Source organism: Lycium ferocissimum, unplaced genomic scaffold (genome assembly GCF_029784015.1).
Source record: "Lycium ferocissimum isolate CSIRO_LF1 unplaced genomic scaffold, AGI_CSIRO_Lferr_CH_V1 ctg13105, whole genome shotgun sequence".
In the NCBI taxonomy this organism is placed as follows: Eukaryota; Viridiplantae; Streptophyta; class Magnoliopsida; order Solanales; family Solanaceae; genus Lycium; species Lycium ferocissimum.
Window position 1 is genome coordinate 1 of NW_026714707.1, and position 22,228 is coordinate 22,228.

Here is a 22,228-nt window from a genome sequence, read left to right on the forward strand (position 1 = left end):
CGACGTGGGTTGGGGATCCCCCCGGTTTAGGCTCCCCCTCTCTTTGGAGTGCTCCCTCGATTCGGAGCCACATTTGGTATATATGTTTTGCTATGCATATTCCGTACATTTGTGACTGTTCGGGCACGATGGGGCCCCGTCCCGTCATATGTTCGTATGTTGTTTTGTTTGTAGAGGCACGTAGTCATATTTGTGGGTCATGGGTCCGGTTGTTCGTATATGATTCCGATTTGCATCCTTAAGCGGCCCGTTATTTGCTATAGCCGATATGGCCCACACTGTCTATGTATGTGTATGTCAGGCGATGTGCATTCCGGTTTTGGTTTGATATGATGATTAACGACGGCGACCGCTTAGATATAGCATTCATTTCGGTATTTGTGTGATGTCTCGGCTATCACTATCGGTACGTATAATAATACCGTTAAGCCTGGATATGCTCTAACACGACAATACGGTTTGTAAGTTGTTTGGGTGCCTAAGGGGCACCGATCACGCCACGGCTGGGTCGTGACACGTAATACCTCTCGAAACACTTTAGCCGAAGAAAATTTGCTCACACAACCCTGGAGCTCCAGCTTGAATTCCCATCATTGATCGTCATAACTCTCTCAAGGATCTTATTCTTGCTCTTTGTCTTTGTCCCTACGTAATCACAAGATAATCATATACCTTCATAACTATAACAACCTCTTAGCCACAACAACATTCTGTTATCAAACATGTACCGGCAAATATGCCTCATTCTTAACTTATCTTTCTACCAAGTCTTCGTGATCTTTGCTAATGGTAAGAGAAACCTCTTTAAGTACATATCTACCCACCAGAATTACATATCTACCTGCCACAATTCTATGTCATGGACTTCTCTGGTTTGAAAAAAAAAGTCTTTACTTACTTCAAGTTTTTATTTTTATTTTTTTATAATTTTGTTCCAACTCTTATCCACGATCAATATTGCCAGCTCCAGATCCGTTAACTTCATCTTATCGAGTACAAACTAATCAATTTGGGAACGACGCTGATATCCACATAAAGCCTAAAATGACATGGTTTGAGCACCATACTTCTGCTTAAGCAACCTTCTAGGAACTCAATTGTTGCACTTTTCTATTAGACATACATATTGAACCTTCCTCGCAAGTCAAATTTTCATCTAGTTTCACTTTCTTAAGCTGATTTATGTGAATCTCACCATGGATGTATTGTTTAATCACACACTCCTAAAACATAGAAAGTACAACTGAAGCTCCCGAAGATACAACAAATCTATATGTCATTAATCAGACCTGATCGAAATCTCATATGGACCAACATATTTTGAACTTAGTTTACTTTTCTTACTAAATATCATAAATCCCTTCATGGGGTCAAAAAGTCTTCTTCTTTTGCCCTTCATGATCACCATACCACTAAATTCGTTATATTCATAGGACTTTTGTTTGCTTTAAGCAGTCTTAAGACGTTCTCGCAACATGACCCCTTTTTTAAAAGCTTGCCGAATCGACTCGAGACTTAGTAGTTGTAACTCACCAGGTTCAAACCACCCATCTAGCGAACGACACCGGTGTCCATAAAATGTTTCAAACAATAAGATTTTCATACCAAGTTAGTGACGACTATAAGGTACAAAATTGATCAAAAGCAACTAATCATGAACCACTCGCTATGCAATATCCATTCGGCTAGTGTTGAGACTCGATACCTATATTCTCTTATGTCATTATTTCGCAAGAACACATCAAAGCACCACAACCACAGTCCTATAGTGGAACACATCCACCACTTTTACATCTGACAGTCATGGAACACATCCAAATATTTCTACATAATACTCTCATGTACGACAGCGTTGGAACACATCCTTACGCCTATACATATTCCTTAAACGTGCGGCGATGTTGGAACACATCCATACACCCGTATATAAACGTTCCATGCACTATTACTCTTGTCACACATGACAAGAAGGCATCTTGTGCCATTGCACTATCTCTCAAACATTTCATCACATAGTCTAGTATAAGTATAAGCATTGCAGCTTGAATCAAGTGTTCAATCTCGCTAAGCCTATCAATATCACCCAAGATAGGACCCCAACTTCCTGAATAAACGTATAGACCAGCTATAAAGTTTACATTGATCTATTTTTATTTTCTATCGGAGACAACCATGCAACGATTCTTAACACTCGTATTTAATAAATTAACAATTTAAACACAAGAACAGCATTTATGTACCCCAAATAACTTTTGTCAATTTTAACTCTCTTCCTGCGGCCCCAATGCATATTTGTGAATCTAAAAAGTAATAAATATGATAAACGTTGTATCTTTTCGAGTACAAATCTCCTTAAGTCAACCACCATAGGTGTACACACATTCGACTCTTTAATTAGAATGTTGTTCTTTTTTATTTCCACTATCAAGTAGCCTCGTCTTTAGATACTATCACTAATCCCCAATAAGGTCAAGACTCTCGTATCGATCAATTGTGCATGTTCAAACAAAAACAACTGTAGCATAACACATGATAGCTCCTTAGTGTGTGTATTACACTCAACCTTCCATCCTTTTACTAGACACCATAAGGCTCATAACGTCATAATGTAAAAATTAAACTTCAAACGTTTAACCTTAGTTGTTTAATCAATATTATCCCGACATCTTTTTCAACCACTGCATATGCTTCTATCGATTGAGAAGATATTCATATATGTCATTAATGAACACAACAAATATAGCGCTAAGAAACATTTTTGAATACCCCAATCCTCTAGTGCATGACAATCACTAACGCCTTCTCTATTCAAAAGATGTCACCAGAAATTCTCACTAACCAAAATAAGTCTTGGTACATGTCTTCAGATTATCCAACCATTTTTCCTACTACTCATCGTATCCCGATCACAATTCTATCTTAGAATAGAATATAACACCCTGTAACTGAAGGCACATATCATGTAATTTAGGAAAGAGAAAAAGATACTTGCCCATCATATGATAAAAATTAAGTCATTTTTCTCTTAGTGATAAAAATCTACATAGATTCAACATTCTCCTCAACAGACAGAAATTAAGCACCTCCGGGTTCTGTACTTGGTATAGTGACCTCTCAATCACGAATCTTGTAACTTATTATTTTGCTTCCTTTGACTTTGCAGAGTCATTCTATAATTAAAAATATAAATATACCAGATTAATGACAGCATATCATTACCCAAGTTTTAGTCGAGCTCCCCATCATATGGTATAATTAGTAGGTTCTTTGAAAGCATATTCAAAAACTCATTAACCACTCACACTAACCCAATAGTTAGTTATTCAACTCTGGTGCCCTGAGTTATTGTTAAATACGACCTATATCCTCCACTTATTATATAATTAACTTTATCGATGAGGTTGCTTTGTCTGTGAACATACCAAACGAATCCTTTAAACTCAATATTAGGCTCCACCGAAATGGAAAATGGAACGGTCTTTTTATGGCAATCAAGCGTAAGGCAAGACGAAGTCATTCAATCTGAATCAAAGATAACCTCAAGGTCAATAACGCCAAGTGTTCTTTTTTTTTTTTTACAGCACATAAATGTATCATGACTCTGAACTGCGTCCACGCATGTTCGATAGACCGGCCAATAATAGTAGACTCCACCGCTTGGATAGAAATCATAAATGTTACATCTAAGTATCAACTTCTCTTTATCCTCATCAATACTATCATCTCATTAGCGTGTTTCTCATCTTCCTCAAGCTTGTGCTTTATCGAAAACAACGTATATTAACAAGACTGTGTGAACTGGTTATCTGTAACAATCATGTCATTTCTTATTTACTCCAACTTCTTTTATGGTTCATTTATTTTCTTGGTGCGTGATAGTCTTTAATAGTCCATGTATTTCCCTTCAACAACTAATCAAGCCACTAGAGTCCGGAGCCTAAAGGGTATAAAAATACACGGTATAAACCAAAAGGGGGTAGCCTTTTAGAAATATACCAAAACGGGTATAACGTGGACTCCTCCACATTATACCCCAAAATTTTTCTTCATTGTTAGACATCACAACCAAAAAAAAAAAAAAAAAAAAAAAATTAATGAAAGGTATAACGTGGACTTATCCACGTTATACAAATAATTTTGTATAATGTGGATCAGTCCACGTTTTACAAATATATGTTGTAAAACGTGGACTGATCCACGTTATACAAAATTATTTGTATAACGTGGATCAGTCCAAGTTTTACAACATATATTTGTAAAATGTGATACTATTCACGACTCATTGTGCATTGTTGCCCTAATTTTTCTCCTTTCTCCTCTGCCTCTTCCTCCATCCTTTTGAAGTTACATAATTTCATCTTCGCCTCCGCCTCCTTCTCCTTTTCCTTCTCCTCCATTTATTTTCTTTTTAAAACTTGCGTTACAGTCTAATTTTTGGAGCAACTTCTTCATCTTTATCTTTTGTTGCTATCTAAATTAAGGTATTTTTTCTAACTCATTTAATATTGTATATTTATAGTAGATGTAGGATATACTGCATGTCTTATATATCTTAATTGTTATTTTTTATTTGTGTTATTTTAATACGTATAAGATATATGTTTGTCTTATTTGTGTTATTTTAATTTGAACTTAAGATATGATTGTTAGAAGCATTATTATATAAAAGGTCTGATTTGTTTAGTAGCACTTTTGAAGAAATTTGTTGTTATGTTACTGTTATTTTTGTGGATTGTTATATAAAAGATCTGAATAACTAATTGTTTTTCATTGTACCTTTAATGTGATATTTATATAGCCAGAAAAGTGAAACTTAATTGATGCCTCAGTAGCCCAAAAAAAAAGATACTTAAAATGTCATGATAATGCTTTATTATATGGGACCTAAGTCTAAGTGGGTGGACAATTATTTTGTCTATACCTTATAGGTATTAATGTGGTCCACTATCAGTGGTTTCTAAATAAGGCGAATGGAAGTTGGCTTTATCTAGCCAGTGCATATTTGTTCTGCTAAAATTGGAATAATAATATGTAAGTTACTCCAAATAGCTTGATCTGGACTTCAATTTTTTTTTTTAATCTAAGGTATGGAGCTTCCACGGGTATGCGTACATCGGGGCCAGAAGTGTACGATGTGTTAACACTCCGGAGAAGCATCGATCACAGGCTGTGTGGGATGGTGCCTTGAGAGGACCGACCGGATGCCTGTTTCCACGCCGCGCGAATACCGAATTTTGGAAGCACGTGAAGCGTCATCCTTTTCATCCTCGCATCCTTGACTACTTTGGCCCGTGTGGATTTAGGGGAGTAGTAGAGGTAGGATGTGTATCATATGATTCGGCGATCATCATCCGACGCACACGCTTATAGAGAGATGGCGTCACGAGACGCACACCTTTCATCAACGTACGGGTGAGGCGACCATCACATTACAAGATATTGAGCTCATGTTTGGCATGGTTGTTGATGGTAATCCCTTGAATGATGTTAATGCTAGAAATATAAGTATTGTTGGGTGGCAACAATTAATCCATGAGCTTATTGGTTGGGCACCCGGTCTGGATTGTTTTAATGGTGTTAGTAGGTTAGAACTAAATAAATTAATTGAATATATTAGAGGCTTAGATGACATTACAGATCAGACTCCAGAAATTATTGTGCAACAGCGGGTTAGGTTGTACTTGCTATGGCTTTGTGGCGGCACGATATTTCCGGATAAGTCCGGTGACTTACTTAATTTAGACTATTTGCTTGACATGCGTGACCTTAGAGCAATGAGTAGACAAGCTTGGGGAGCGGCTGCATTGTCATATTTGTATACTTGTTTATGCCGCGCTTCGTTGAAGAAAGCCAAGGATGTGTGTGGATTCATTTCCTTATTGCAGGTACGTGAACTTTAAAATTATATAATTTTATTTGGTTGTCCTATTTGATAGTTATAAGGTTTTTATGTATTTATTTTAAATTTTCAATATAGGTTTAGGCTTGGGAGCGAATTATACCGATGCAGCCACCACCCAGGGCCCTTCAGCCACACACGGCTCTTGCACGAAAGTGGACTCATCGTAAAGCTCGTGAAAATGAGGCACGTGTTGTGCTACCCATATGTAGGGATGTATTAGAAAACCTAATAGATGCTCAGGTATTTTATCATAATTATGGTTGTTAATGGCGTTTTGATATAATAGTTACGCTTATGTGTAATTTATTTATTTTATTATCATGTAATTTTATGTTCTTTCTATCGTAGTTTGTGTGGCAGCCTTATTCAGAGGCCATCATTAATGGACTCCCTGAGTGGTGTCGGCGTGGCCGAGCTATTTGGATGGCGCAGGTTCCCCTTATTTGTGGGATCTATCGAGAGTGGCACATGGTAGACCGCGTTCTCAGACAGTTTGGTAGGAAGCAACATATTCCGGGACCATGTGCTGAGATAGATCCTTCTCATTACAAACGTGACAAGCGGTATGCTATAACAGTGGAGGATCAACAAAATTTTACACAAACGGACTTTTTGTGGGAAAATCGTCGACAAAGGGTAATTCTGGCCGAGTATGAAACTCAAGACCCAGAGTCATTATCAGAGTATTTTTGTTGGTATCGACGTCACTCGTGCACTTTCATAGGAAATCCTGCGCATAATGTGGATAGAGGATACCAACACACATGGCGAGCGGGCATGAAAACCTTTGGTACATACATTACATTCCATTAGATGTTTGATGTCTTTATATGTGTCTTAGACCACTATCAAATCTTGTAATTTAATTTTTTTTTTTTTAGGCTTTAGGACATCAAGAATCGTACAGGTTGGCTCAGGAGACTATCCAAGATCCAACCAAGTCTAATGAAGTGAAGGAATTAGTAGAGATGTTTAGCCACATTAATACAGAGTCCATGGCTGCTGCCTTTCTGGGGACGATGTTGAGTTTCGCTCCCAATTATAGACCACCGGCAGAGTATGTTGAGCCGCCTACTATGCAAGTGCCTCGTCGTCAATGTCCTAATGTACCAAGACCTACGGCGCGTGGTAGAGGATGCCAATCAGGTAACAGACGGGGTCGAGGTCACGTGGATCACCAGTTGGTTGATGAGGAAGAGGTTCGTTTTGATCAAGATATGCCCAGCTCAACGATGCCTCAGTTGATGATGCATATTACCCAATAATAGATTTTGGTATGTCCAGCTCATCGACGTCTGCTCCCGAGGCCCAATCACCGGCCGTAATCAGACATGAGGGGCCTTTTCAGGCATTCGCATCGTCTGAGCCTATTAGCCTCGGAGTTATGGCCCAACAGTTTGGTGTTCAGACAGGTAGTTCTTATGGGATAACTAAGGGGCCTTTACCTGCATTCACTGGACAGAGCTCTTCAATTGGGAGGAGCGAGTTTTTGCGACGTGAGTATTCTAACCACTCAAATAGCTTGTATCTTATTTAATTTCATTAATGTAATGGCTACCTTATGTGTCTATATTATTTATTTTGCATAGTCTCCCATGGCATTTGATGTTGGATCCTCACACATTCCTGTGCCGGATGTACAGACTTTAGAGCCACAGGTTAGCTTTTAATTCAAAGTATTTGGTGACTTGTGGTTGTTATGTGGTGTGTTGTCTAGGTTTCTTTGGTTGTTTGTGTTGGTATATGGTATTGGAGGAAGTCCTTGTTACAGGGGAGATGTTTGTCCGATTTTACGTAGACAATCAAAGTAATTGCTAAGAAAATTTATCTAACGAATCCAATCATACAAAAATAACTTCTATTTTTTATGGCATTTACAGGATGCGGGTGTGATACAAGAGGAGGTTCACCAACGTAGATCAAAACGACAGCGCCGGCAAACTCGGTGTGGCACGGGGGGGGGGGGGGAGGGGGAGGGACCTTTGTAAAAATTAAATTTTTATTAATTATTGAATTTATCTCAAATCTCAATAGTTATGTAATCTTTCAAGAATACATATTGTGTTTTGAATAAAGGTTAGATTTGAATGCTTGCCAATGTTTTACAATAAATAAAGGTTAGATTTGAGTTCTTGACAATGTTTTACAACAAAAACAATTGCATTCTTGATGTTACGACTACATAGCAGATTTAACGACTGCATGGATTCTCAGCTAAAACGTGCATAAAAAAGTTTCATGCATCAATTACTGCAAAACTGCCAACGTTTTTGCAACAATTCATTTTGTTGTAAAACATAGGCAGGCCAACGTTTTGCAACAATTCATTTTGTTGCAAAACGTTGGCCTGCCTACGTTTTACAACAATTCATTTTGTTGATTGGTAAACATTGGCCGGCCAACGTAGCAATAATTGATTCTTGAAATTTTTTTTATGCTAGAGAATCCTTCCAGTCGTCAAATCACGCATGCAGCTGTAAAAGAAAAATAGTAAAATAATTTGTAAAATTTTTGTTGTTGAAGCGCAAAATGCATGCAGTCGTCAAATCTGCCATGCAATCGGTAAATCAACACTACCAGAAAATAGGCCTATAGCAACGGTTTTTTAGCAACAGTTAATAAACCGTCGCAATAGAGTATATGTTGCATCGGTTTTAACCGTTGCAAGTACACTTTGACCTAACAGCACATTTTTAAAATCAAACCGTCGCGTTAGTCAGATAACCGATGCTATAGACGTACATTTAGTAACGGGTACTGGAACCGTTGCAATAGATAATTCTATTGCAACAGTCATATAAGAAAATTTAGCTATTGGGACAGTTTTCTTTCCCCCAATATTTCCCCCCAATATTTTTCCCTCCACTTATTCTATTGGACCCGCCAACCCCCATTTTTTAATAAAAAATAATGACTAAAAAGTTGAACGTATCTGAATAAATATATCAGTGAAAACATTTCATCTAATATTTCTTCTCAGTTGAAGCTTTTAACAATGGGTTTTCTTTAGCAATGTGACTAATTTATTCTGATTTGAAGCTTGTCAAGCAAAATTCATCGTTGTCTTCAGCTAATTAGTGTTCTAGCTTTTTGCATCAACAGGTTTGCATCATCGTTGTCTTCATCGTTGTCTCTCCTAACATGTATTATTGTTGTAGTATTTTTAAAAATCAGAAATTCTATAAGTTTGTTTGTGGATTTTTAGTTTGTTGGTGTGATAAGAATGTTAACTTTATGTAGCGTAGCTATGGAATTGTTGATTTTCGTACAGCAACTTGAATCTATATGCTCTGCGTTTTTTTTTTTTTTTTTTTTGGAAAAAAAATATCTACTGCATTTGGTTGTGAATTAATTTCTGGGTGTGAAAAAAAATGGGATATCTAAGTAGTGTAGCTGTAGAATTTACCTTTTTCTTTCATTTTCTTGGATCATTTTTGAAATTTGTGAACTGGGTTTCTGTGGAAACAAAAAATCTTCTGCATTTGTTTGTGGATTTTAGTTTATGGGTGTGATAAAATGTAATCTTGTTTCAATTTGACACTCGAACTCTTCAAAACCTGTACCTATTGAATACTTTTTGCTGAGTTGGTATAATGTGTGTGTTGCACTTAGTTGAAGCGCGTGAGGAGGGTAACCTTTTTTTTTTTTTGTGAGGAGGGTAATCTAATTAAGCATTTCCTTTTTAATTTTTATTTTATCTTCTTCTTCGTCTTACTTTGCCATCATCGACCACCAAAAATCACTTATTTATCATATGGGAAAAAAATTCATTTGCATTTGTTTGTGGATTTGATAAAAAAATGATCTCTATGTAGTCTAACCATGGAATTATTCTTTTTCTTGGATCATTCTTCAAAGCAAAACATTGGGTTGATGGGGAAAAGTGATACTTTTCTCTTTTTGTATGCATTTACGTTGAAATTTGCTATTTGAATTTTGATTTTGATGTTATGCTCGTGTCACGTAGGATATTCAATGGATACTATAGATAAAAGTTGGATGGATCTCCGAAGATCCACCAATGAGTATGATCGTGGAGTGAAGTATTTTCTTGATAAGACATTTGAACGAGCTTCTCAAGGAAATGAAATACTATGCCCTTGTAAAAGGTGTTTTAATCGGTATTGGCATACTCGAACGGTGGTGGAGAATCACTTGTTTGGTTATGGATTTGTTAATGGATACACCAAATGGGTTTTCCATGGAGAAGGATTTTCTTCAACAAATATGCCGCATCCAACCAATGATGATGAAACTTCCGACATGCATGACGATATCGATGGACTACTTTATGATACTTTTAGGAATGTAGAGGGTGATCTGCTGCATGAAGGAGTGAGAGAGGGACCATCTGAAGATGCAAATAGATTTTTCAAATTAGTTGACGAAGGGAAACAAGAGTTGTACCCAGGGTGTAAGAATTTTTCTAAGTTGAGTTTCACCATCCGGTTGTACTTGTTTAAATGCATTCACGGGTTGAGTAATGTAGCCTTTTCAGACTTATTAGACTTGATAAAAGAGGCATTTCCCTTGCTCGGCTACCCGAGTCTTTCAACAAGGCAAAAAAGGTGATAAAAGATTTGGGTCTTGGTTATGAGAAAATTCATGCATGCCCTAACGTTGTATGCTATTTTGGAATAACAATGCGAAGATAGATAATTGCTCGTGTGTGGTTCTTCTAGATGGAAGAATGTTCGTGATGATTTGACTAATAACAACACTAAAATCCCGACAAAGGTTTTAAGGTACTTCCCTTTAAAGCCTAGGCTTCAGAGGATATTTATGTGTTCTGAAACATCTGTAGCCATGAGATGGCATGCTACTGAATGACCCAAAGATGGGAATTTAAGACATCCTGCTGATGGGGAAGCTTGGAAGGATTTTGATTCATTGCACCTGGATTTCTCTAAAGATCCTCGTAATGTTCGATTGGGTCTTTCAAGTGATGGTTTCAATCCATTCCGAACCATGAGCATTTCCCATAGTACATGGCCAGTTATGTTAATGAACTATAATTTGCCACCATGGATTTGCATGAAGCCGGAGTATATAATGTTGTCAATGATCATTCCAGGTCCATCGTCTCCTGGAAACGATATAGATGTGTTCCTACAACCGCTAATTGCAGAGTTGAAGGAACTATGGGAAATGGGAGTGGAAACATATGATGCTGAAACTAACCAAACATTTCTAATGCGTGCAGCTTTATTGTGGACAGTTAGTGATTTTCCAGCACTAGCAATGCTTTCTGGATGGAGCACCAAGGGGAAATGGGCATGCCCCACCTGTAATTATGATACTTGCTCTCAATATCTCAAACATAGTCGTAAGATGTGTTACTTGGGTCATCGAGCATTTTTACCTCCTGTCATCCACTCCGAAGAGATAAGAAATCATTTGATGGTAAGGAGGAATAAAAAGCTGCACCTACTCCGTTATCAGGCATAGAAGTGCTTGAAGAGCTACGTGAATTCAATAATGTCTTTGGGAAGGGCCGAAAGAAAAGGGCTCGGAAGAGTGATGGTCCATGGAAGAAACGATCCATATTTTTTAAATTGCCATATTGGGCACATAACAAATTGAGGCACAATCTTGACGTGATGCACATAGAGAAGAATATATGTGATAGTTTGCTTGGGAATTTGTTAGATGTACCTGGAAAGTCCAAAGATCATGTAAATTCTTGCTATGACTTGCACGAGATGGGGATACGCAAGGAGCTTCAACCATTTAAAGATGATAAGAATGGTAAAATTCATCTGGCTAAAGCTTGTTTCTCTATGAAACCAGAGGAGAAAAGGTTGTTTTGCACTGTTTTAAAAAATGTCAAATTACCAAAAGGGTGTGCCTCTAATATATCACGTCGTGTGCAAATGGAGGAGATGAAAGTATCAGGTTATAAGAGCCATGATGCTCATTTCATAATGCAGTACTTGCTTCAGGTTGCGGTTAGAAAAGTGTTACCCAAGAATGTGTCTTTGGCCTTGATTAGGTTGGGGAATTATTTTAGAACCATATGTAGTAAGGTTATAAGAAGAAGAGATCTTGATAAAATGAAGGCTGAAATCATAGATATAGTATGTGACCTTGAAAAGATTTTTCCTCCAACCTTTTTTGATATAATGACACATTTACCTATCCATTTAGTAGATGAAATTAAGCTTGGGGGTCCGGTTCATTTGCGTTGGATGTATCCTAATGAGAGAAACATGTGTAAGTACAAGGGGTTCGTTCGGAATCGATCCAATCCAGAAGGATCAATAGCGGAGAGTTTTCTGGCCGAAGAGTGTTTGACCTTTTGTTCAAGATACCTACATGATGGGGTGAAGACAAGATTTAGTAGGTATCAGACCGAGGATGAAGATGTTCAAACAAAGGGAAATGATTTTTCACATATATTTCCTAAGACAGGCCATCCAATTGGAAGTAAGAAGAAAAGGAAAGGCAAGACATTTGACATGGATAGTCATCAGTGGGTTGAAGCACATCGGTATGCTTTGTTCAATACTGGAGATGAACAAGTAGAGACGTTTATCAAGTAAGAAAAAATAGTCATTTGAATTTTGAACTTTATTTATTATGATAATGTGTTATGAATTTCATTTTTATATACCTAATGATTAATATAACATACATGCTTGCAGGGAACATAAGAGTATAATTGATAAACGTGGTAGTGGAAATGCATGGGCAAAAGCACGAATTCATAGTCGAGAATTTGGTGATTGGTTAAAAGAGAAAGTTAAAACAGTTAAAGTGCCCAATCATATAATATGGCTATCTTATGGGCCTAGTGTAGTGGCCAAAAGATATACTGGATATTTCATCAATGGATACCGATTTCATACTATGAAACGGGATGCCTCATGCAAGACTCAAAATAGTGGAGTGAGTTTGTCAAGCAACAAGCGATAGTTTTGCTAGTGCCGAGAGACCAAAATCCCGTTGATGGAATGGTTGCCTATTATGGAGTTATTCAAGATATCATTGAGATTGATTATTGGGGTTGTTTTAGTGTTGTACTATTTAGATGTGATTGGTTTCATAATGAAGTCGATGGCTATGGGTTGACTCGGGTATACTTCAATAAAAAATGCAGCACTGACGACCCTTTTGTACTAGCATCTCAAGTGCATCAAGTATTTTATGTGGAGGATCCAATTGAGAAAGGGGTTTATTATGCAAGAAATAAAGTCCCGGTTGATTTGTATGAATTGGAGGAAGAGAATTGTCCTAATATTGAAGAAACATTTTGGAGGGAGCCTAATGATGACATTGGCTCATCAGAAAGATTACTCGATGTCGATGTCAGATGGTCGAGAGAAGATCTCCCTGTTGATATCATTGATGTGTCTTCCCTTGCACAACATTCACAAGATGTATCTATGGAAACATCGGAAGAGGAGGCTGAGTTCGATGATACCGATTGGGATTAGATGGAGCCTGATGATTGACAAAGGATCTTTTGAACTTGTACAAATATATACCCTTCATCAATTTTGGTAGTGAATAATAAATTCCCTTTTATAATGATGTGAATGTAAAAGTGGACTCCGTTTACTATCTCTTATTCTCTTTCTGTTAATGTGCTTACCTTCATATTTGTCTCTAAATTAGTGCACACACTGTATGATACATTATGTTATCTTTCTTTCGTATATTCATTTTGAGATTTTTATTGATGAGAAACTTATTAAGTCTTTTTTTCTTATATTCATATGCAGTATCCATATTTCTGCAATATCTCTGAGGAATCTTTAACTTCACAGGAGACCAACAAAAATTCAGGTTCTAGTCTTTCACTCTATCTCTTAGGTATTTTCCTTCAAATCTAAGAACAAGAAGCAAAACTTTGTTATCATGTTATTGATAAACGATATCTCTTTTCTTCTGCGTAAATAGATGCGCAGAGATTTTTTCCTTTGTTATAATTATGTTGGACTTCAAAATATTTGGTCTATCTTTAATTTGACCTTTGAACTTTTTCATGTTTTTATCTTCTGTTGACTGAAACTTCATGCCAAGCTGCTCTCGATTTATGTATTGAGCATATTCCTCATTCATAGAATCATCCAAATATCTTGGCATTTCAAGTTACAAGTTCTGTCCAACAAAACCAGTACATTGCCTTGCTATTTTCTGACTTCTATACTTACTTATTCTTGGAAACTTGCATTGAAATCAACTATCAAGACAAAACTGTGTTCACCTAGGTGTTGTTTGAGGACTATTCTGATCCATTTTAGATGATAATGGCCTCTTAATGTTATAATTTGCTTCAATTTATAATTTGACACTCCATAGAACTTGTTTTGTGTAGATTGAGGCTGTAACTAGCCAATGCATGGCCTTGAGGATTAAAAGTTGCAAAATGAACCTGTTTTGACCATAGGATACTCAGCGTGGCCATAAGACACTTTGGAACTTGTAGCTCGATTGTTTCACCCTAAGTCTTAAAATCGAGAGACAAAATAGAGCCTACGATGCTAAGAATTTCTAAAATGTGCTTTAACTTCTAACCTTTGTCATTTGATTTCAAGGTTGTCGGGGAAGGGCTTATGTTCTTGACCAAAGGATTAGTGTTGTTGGTGATTTTATCCTGTTCCTTCCCTGCGTCCTGTTTGCAACCTGATTATAGTGTCCGTATTAGCTGCCATTGTGTCTTACACTGATATTGCTTATAGTTTATAACTGGCACCATGCTTAGGTGATCCTCCCCCCCCCCCTTTCTTTTGCTTAGGAAATTTGAATTGTCTCACATACATTTTTCCTCCTTGCAAACTGTTCAACCATGTTACACTTGGCATTTCATTCCTAGCTTAGGGTAGCATTCATGCACTCATTATGATCCCATAGGTTCCTACTTGTATATGTGTTTTTTTTTTTTTTTTTTTTTTTTTTTTTTTTTGTTGTGCAACTTCTGGAAATAGAACAAGTTTATGGTGTCCTAGAGACTCTACTGTTAGTCTGTCAAACTTGCTATATGCTAGGTGATTTTGAAGAACTAAAAATGACTAAAGCTGATTACAGCAAACCTTGATTGAAACCTGGAATGCTTGTTAAACCTACTGACCTGTTTAAGTAGTGTTTGAAATTGTTTTAAGTTTAGAACTTGTTTGAAATGGCTTAAAACTCTGTGGTTAAGTCTGTCTTGATTATTCTATATGTCTTCTTAGAACCATGCTTGATCCTACATCTGTGTTTGGGCTTCTTAGATAAAAGTGTAGGAGCAGACTTGAGGTAGATTCCAATATCTGCAAAATATAAGTTATCCATGTGAGTTCAATTTGCTGTAGCCAAGGCTCTATATTCAGCCTCTGCACTTGACCTTGCCACAGCCTCTGCACTTGACCTTGCAACTGTGTTTTGCTTCCTAGAGGACCAGGATACACAATTTGCACCAAGATATATGCTGTAGCCAGTGGTGGATCTTCTTGTTGTTGCACACCCTGCCCAATCTACATCTGAGAAGCCATACAGTCTGAATGAGGACTGAGATATAATACATAGCCCATGAGAAATAGTTCCTTGTACATATCTTAGTATCCTCTTGAACTGAAAGTGCACGAGTTGGGATTACGCATGAACTGGCTAGCAAGGTTGACAGCATGAGTTATATCAGGTCTGGTCAGTGTCAAATATTGCAGGCTTCCTACAATGCTAGAAAACTCACCCCCTCCATCACTTTGAAACACTTTAATGCTTTTAGAAAACTGTTTCTCAACCATTTTCTGGAACTTGACAAACACCTCAAAGAATTCTGATTTTCTTAAGGTTCCTTTTCAATCTTATTTCTCAAGCCAAAAGGCAATTTACAACCTTTTCCCATTTGACAACTAACACAAACAGTAGGACTTTTATTCCAACAAGTGATATTGATACACTTATTTTTGTCTAAAACTTCTAAAAACTTAGAGTTTGGATGCCCAAGTCTGGCATGCCAAACATCACTAGGGATATAGCATGGTATCTAGATGTTGGTGTTGTGATCACCTTAGACTGGAAACATTGGCTCATGGTTTCTTCTGATAGAGTACCAGAAATCCAACTTCTCAGCAACACATCCTTTTGTTCCCAATCATCACTACTATCACTGGCTTTCTCACAACTTTTATCACTAGCTTTGTCACTGCTTTTACCACTGCTAGCAGTAGTTTATACACATGCACCACTCGTATAGCACACTTCTAATGCATGAAGGAAACTAGTCTATGATAGAGTTATACATTTAACTAAACTCTATTACTTAAGCTTATCACAACTACTTAACAATAACAATAATAAGATTGTACTTATCCTAAGTAACCTTATCATGATCAGTGATCTTATCATGATCTTCAACATCTTCATCATGTGTTATATTAGATTTTTAATAATATGTATCATGCTTATTATTTTTGTCCTCCAGATTTTCTCACTTGTTCAGTCTTAGATTTACACAGATCTGGATAGTCATGAATCAACAAGGGCCTTCAACAAGAAGCAAAAGAGCTCAAACCAGAGCATATGCTAAACCTGGTTCATTGTCATCCTTGGCAAATAAAAAACGGCAGTTATTAACCACAAACGAAACTGTTCAAGCTATAAGGTCAGAGAGAGATCATCTGCTAGAATTAATTGGAGAACAGCAGCCAGTAGCACCACAAGCTAACCAAAATGAGCAACTTGTAGAAGAGCAACATGTAGAGGAGCAACAGCCCGTCGCGGAGCAACAGCCCGTCGAGGAGCAACAGCCCGTCGAGGACGAAATGCAAATGCATTCTACAATTCCTCCCACAAATGAACAATCTGAAGAAGGTAACACATAGCTTACGAACTTATTAAATTCATCCATGACTTCTAATTTCTTACATTTTCTTTTAACTTTAGGCCCTTCGACTCAGAAAAGAAAAAGAGGCAGAACGCAAATGCATAGTGTGCATAGCCGACATGAGCGTAAATTGATCCTACTGAATAGGCTCAATCAACCTATTGGTCCTACTGAAGATGTTGTAATAGAGTTTGGTAGCTTCCTCGGTACATTAGCGAGGACTGCGACCCTTTGCCCATTTGATATACTTGATTGGAGGAAAATGGACACAAAAGATGTATGGATATATTTGAAGTTTCCAATATTTAAGTATCTGTTAAAAGTATTGTTTATGCTAACAAAATGACACAAAATTGTAGGAGAAATATGATATTCCGAAGTGGAAAAAAGTGGACTTTGAATGCAATTCATCTTTGCTTGGAGAAGGCATAAAAGTGACTTGAAGAAACTTTGTTACAAACCAAAAGTTACTGATGAAATCATAATGGAAAAAAGGCCAGGTCATATTCCGGAATGTCAATTTAAAGAGCTCCTCGAATATTGGAAGTCTGAGAAATTCCAGGTAAAATATATTTCCAGAATACATTTGTCTTCTCTGGTGCAAGTGTCCTTCTGTCTCTCTGTCTTCTCTTTCGTTGCTGCGATATGGCTGTCGTTGTAGGTTTTTTTTTACCTTTCTCTTCTCTGCTGCAGTATCGCTATCTTTGCATCGCTTTTTCTTGTAATTTCTCTTCTTATCTTCTTGTCTCTGTTGCAGAAAATGTCTAAAACAAATGCTGAGAATCGGAAGAAGTTGTTGAATCCGCACACAGTCGGCAAAAAAAGTTTCGCTTTAGTCCGCAATAAATTGGTGTGTTCTCTTATTTTATTTTTTTATTAAGTCTAAACCTGTCATTTTAAGCGATTTTTTATATCCATTTTGATGTGACTAGGAAAAAACCAAGGGAAATGTATCACTTAAGGAGATCTTTGTGGAAACAAGAGAAAGGAAACCCGGGCGCTTGTACAAGGAGTCAAATGAAGACACAACTAGTAAAATTGTATGTATATTATGTATTGCAAGTTTTTATTGAAATCTATTATTTATTGTTAGTTTTTGTTTTGTGAGTGCGGTTGTTGGATTGTCTTTGTTAGGCTGAAATGGAGGAAATTGAAACACAACTAAGCGCAGATGGTAGTCAGCCTGTTGATGCATACTCAGCCGTTATGGGTCCAGAACATCCGGGACGTCTAAGACTATATGGACGGGGGGTTACAAAGACTTCTTTGAAAGGAAAAGCTGGAACTTTTGAACCAACTTCAAATGCCACAAATGATGTAGTGCAAGAAATGCAAGAAAGGATCCAAAAAATGGAGGAACAAAAGAGAACTATGCGAGCAGAAGTTACTGCAGAAGTTACTGTCACGACCCAACCCCGTAGGCCGTGACTGGTGCCCGATCTGGGCACCCAAACGTATCTATCAAACACTATCTCAAAACATAACGAACGCGATCAAATATATAACAGAAGCCGATAAGGCTATATTTCAAATTTAGATAATTTCCAGAAAAATTTCGGCAGAGTTTCCTTTGTTTTCTGGACTATCCAAAATAACCCTGCGCACAGAAAATACCAACAAAGGCCACACAGGGCCAACAAAATATCATATATACGTATGCGGACCGGCCGCCGCGGCGAATGGGATCGCCCAACACACCAGATACAAACACGGTCATACGGAAGTAGGCACACCCCACAAAATATGTCCACAGACCTCTAGACAGACATACAGAATCATATGACGGGACAGGGCCCCGCCGTACCCAAAATAGTCCAAATATACATAAGAACATACATGACAAAGGTATATACCAAATGTACGCTCCGGATCAAAGGAGCAATCCAATATAGCAGGAAGTGGGGCCTACAGCGGAGGATCACCAACGCGTCGTACTGCGGGCATGAAACGCGGCCCCGAAGAAAGGGGTCGGTACGAAAAGAGTGCGAGTATGTAAAGCATCGAGTACAGAAATCCAAACCATAAACAAAATAAAAATACGGAAAGAAGATATCGGGCTAATACAACAAAGTCTGTACTGAGGACATATGTACATAATGCAAATCAAAATCATGCATAACGCTCGGGAATGTGGTCACCACTCCGACACTGGTGCCACAACACAGCATACTCCAGAAGGTTTCAAATCCCGTACAAATCCCAAACATATCGTAACACACATAACATATCGCGACATACCGCGTCAACAAAACAATCATATCATCTGCCATATCACAGCATAACTCCATATACGGTAACCGGCCCTATGGCGAGGTCTCGGAAACCGAAACACATCATACTGCCGAATTTATCATAAGGCGCACGATTACAAAGCCGGCCCGGGAACCGGTGAACGAAGTCATAATAAGGCACGAGCGGAGTCGTGAGCAAACAATGCAATTTGTATGTCAAAATAGCCTTTCAAAACTTGGTTACTTCCTAAGTCAATTCATTAACCAAAATAGTCAAATAATTAATTAGTTCGGAGGTTTACCTCACAAAATATTTCCAAAGTGGTACGTATGACTTCCAAAACATAGCCTAGTATTTCATAGGGTTCAAAACATTATTTCATAAGGGACAGTTTCAAAATCGAAGATTCTTTATCGAAATTTATCCAAAAAGAGATCCTGGTAGAACAAATAAGGCATCTCGGGGTTAGCGGGCCCACCTCGGGTCAAGTCGAGGTGGCAACCATAATTTATGGACGTTTAGGGTCTATAAGATCATACATACAGATTTCAAAGTAAACTGATCACCTTTACATAGGTTTCGGACGTTTGATTGCTTTCTAGTCAAAATGAAGTCACTAGGCTTCAATTGAATTGAATGAATAGTAGTCATTTTATAGATCGAATTTCGAGGAGCAGAATTGCTCCCGGGGGTCCGATATCAACCGAACATACTAAGACATGCCAAAAGAAGGAGTGGGGAGCTTTACATACCTTAGATACGTCTTACGCTCACCCAAAACTCAAGTCCCGTTTCGCTCAAAATCTGCAAATGGTCAAAGTTACCAATTAGGAATCTCAAGGTTTCAAGAATCCACTTAACCTCATATTTGTCTACCGAAATTTCGGCAGCATTTCTCCTATATATATAACATCCCCTAGACTTAGCTCGGCTCAATAGACATCAACCACAACAGCCCACAATACCATAGACATCATAAGTCACGACAAAATGAAGCTAACATCAATTTTCTTTATTTCTACATAAAGCGACAACTTTCATCCGAACTTCACAATATCAAACTAATATCAACATTATCATATTCATTTACTCATTTAGAGTTATTCAAACCCATTCCAATAACATTCCAAGCGACGTACACAAATTCAAGAAGTTCGTCACTTTCCATATTTCATCCGAAACGTCCAAAAATTCCGACGAACGTACTAACTCGTATTGTTTCATTCCAAATTCATTAACAACAACCATAATTCACATTTAAAATTTCATTTCTACCATTATATAAAAATTATGAAAAATTCACATAATTCCCCATATCGCCCCACAACCAACTTTAATGCCAATTCAACTCATTAAACATTCATTTGAGTTATAAATGACACAACGATGCAATTAACAAGCTAAATAAAACATAATTCACCTCATTCACCACAACCATGGCTCACGGCCACCTCATCACACGCACACACACACACGGTTGCACACACACACTCCAAAGCTACGGAATTCTCGTCTATTCTCAATCCTTATAATATTCATACAAATTCCATAACACAAAAATGGCAAAATCTTTACCTTTTCTTGAAATTCCAATCCGCCGCAAACGTCGCTCTTTCACCGAACTAATTGTATCACGTTAGAGAGCGTCTTGAACTTACTACAAATATGAGAAGAACAAGATTTTTAGAAGCAACACAAGGCTAGGAAAATTTTTTTGTTGTTGGGCAGTGGGTTCGGCCGAATGGGGTATTGGAGGGGTTCTCAAATTTTTTTTTTGTTTTAGGCTTGTTTCTTGAAAATTCTAAAGGCTACATGGATATATATCTTGATCAAGGGTCATGTGATAATCACATGACCACTTAAAATGGGGCTTGGGCCAAGCCTTTGGCCGGCCACCCCTAAAATTTGGGCCCAATTTTTTCTTCCAATTTTCTTCTTGGCCCAATTCGTTGAACACTCGGTTTGTAATTTTCAAACTAATTTCCAAAATTCCAAATTTGCCCTCGGCCTTCCCGATGTTACACCAATAATTTCACAAACAACATAGTCATATTAACAAAGATCAAAATATTGCCTTATAACACACAAGTCACAATTATTTCAAAATTTTCCAAATATGCGAAAACACGGGATATAACAGTTACTGCAGACATTACTTCAAAAGTAATTGAAAAACTCCAACGTGCAGGATTAATTAGTCCAGACATGCTAGCAGCATTGTGTGCGCCTTCAGGAGAAGCTACGTCGCTTCACAAGTAGATAGCAACAATTAAGGTTAGTCTCACTTCTTCTCTGTTGCGATATAGCTGACTTATATTGGTTCTACAAATTGCTATACAATGAACATGGTAAAATTAAACTAAAACTTGGAAAAAAAAAGTTGTTGATAAGTTGCATGCACATCTGTGTTTTTTTATTATATATAACTTGCAAACTAAAAAGGATAAATTATAACATTTTTTTGATAATTCCAAAATGCCAGAAAAGAAATATGAAGTGTATCTTAGAGATCCCTAGCCAATCGAATTAGGTTAGCAATTAATGGCTGCTTTATTTGAATATAGAGTGAAGGATCGGAGAAGGCTATGATTGCAAGTGAGTAAAATTGAAGTAAAAACTTGTATTAACTAGGGGCATTCCAAGAATCGAACTCGGGACCTCTCGCACCCCAAAGCAGGAATCATGCCACTAGACCAAATGCCCTGCTTTTGTTGGTACCCCAGTCTAAACAATAGTTGGAAGTTTTCATCTCAGTTTTCTGGAGTTTGTACCATTTATGAATTAATTTTCTAGGAGGAATGGCCGATGAGCATTCTCGGTGTCTTGGGGTCCCCTTTTCTTTCCCTTTTTAAAGGTGAAAGGTTGAGATGAAGGTATTGACAAAAGGAAAGTGAAGGAAAGAAAAAGTTATGCTTTGCTTTTATGTTAAAAATGTGTGTTCATTTGTCTTAAAATGTATGTTCTAATCCTTTACGAATCATGTTTCGGTGTATATGTATGTTACGTGCCATTTATAACTATGTGCATACCTATTTGTATATTCGAGTAAAATAGTACATGTTTAAAGGGACCTCATATAAAGATCTGCTATATAATAATTTAACTGATTTTCTTGATAGTTCGGTGTTTTTAAGTATACGAATAGTCATCATGTTTTTAATATTATGTTTCGGAAAGAATGGCATGTATTATTTGGTCTAACCTGAATGTGTAGTACTATTTGAGCATCTTGAGATTTTAGTTCTATTTGTTGTTGTTAAATTTGCTACTAACTTGATAATATG

At 37.4% G+C, this 22,228-nt stretch overlaps 4 protein-coding genes and 1 long non-coding RNA gene across 5 annotated transcripts; 4 read left to right on the forward strand and 1 right to left on the reverse strand.

Annotated features, from left to right (window-relative positions):
* The first annotated feature begins 5,396 nt into the window (after nt 1-5,396).
* LOC132042073 (serine/threonine-protein phosphatase 7 long form homolog) lies at nt 5,397-7,167 on the forward strand. Its single transcript, XM_059432701.1, has 4 exons — nt 5,397-5,885; nt 5,984-6,142; nt 6,263-6,692; nt 6,791-7,167. Exons 1-4 carry the CDS (start codon nt 5,448-5,450, stop codon nt 7,165-7,167), a joined length of 1,404 nt encoding a protein of 467 aa, XP_059288684.1. The 5' UTR covers nt 5,397-5,447.
* A 309-nt stretch (nt 7,168-7,476) lies between these two features.
* LOC132042069 (uncharacterized) lies at nt 7,477-7,863 on the forward strand. The gene is made up of 2 exons (XR_009411336.1): nt 7,477-7,560; nt 7,783-7,863. It is a non-coding gene; the product is annotated as an uncharacterized LOC132042069 (long non-coding RNA).
* Nucleotides 7,864-13,585: 5,722 nt separating this feature from the next.
* Nucleotides 13,586-17,058, forward strand: LOC132042071 (uncharacterized). The gene is made up of 3 exons (XM_059432699.1): nt 13,586-13,690; nt 16,345-16,699; nt 16,772-17,058. The coding sequence occupies exons 2-3, from the start codon at nt 16,357-16,359 to the stop codon at nt 17,056-17,058; spliced, it is 630 nt and encodes a 209-aa protein (XP_059288682.1). The 5' UTR covers nt 13,586-13,690; nt 16,345-16,356.
* LOC132042070 (uncharacterized mitochondrial protein AtMg00810-like) lies at nt 15,185-15,630 on the reverse strand. Its single transcript, XM_059432698.1, has 2 exons — nt 15,483-15,630; nt 15,185-15,366 (listed from the first exon to the last, which is right to left on the reverse strand). Exons 1-2 carry the CDS (start codon nt 15,628-15,630, stop codon nt 15,185-15,187), a joined length of 330 nt encoding a protein of 109 aa, XP_059288681.1.
* A 54-nt stretch (nt 17,059-17,112) lies between the features above and the next one.
* LOC132042072 (uncharacterized) lies at nt 17,113-18,113 on the forward strand (the record flags this gene model as incomplete). The annotated part of the gene is made up of 4 exons (XM_059432700.1): nt 17,113-17,274; nt 17,470-17,562; nt 17,645-17,752; nt 17,847-18,113. Coding segments are annotated over exons 1-4 (630 nt in total), but the record flags the coding sequence as incomplete, so codon positions are not given.
* Between the last annotated feature and the right edge of the window lie 4,115 nt (nt 18,114-22,228).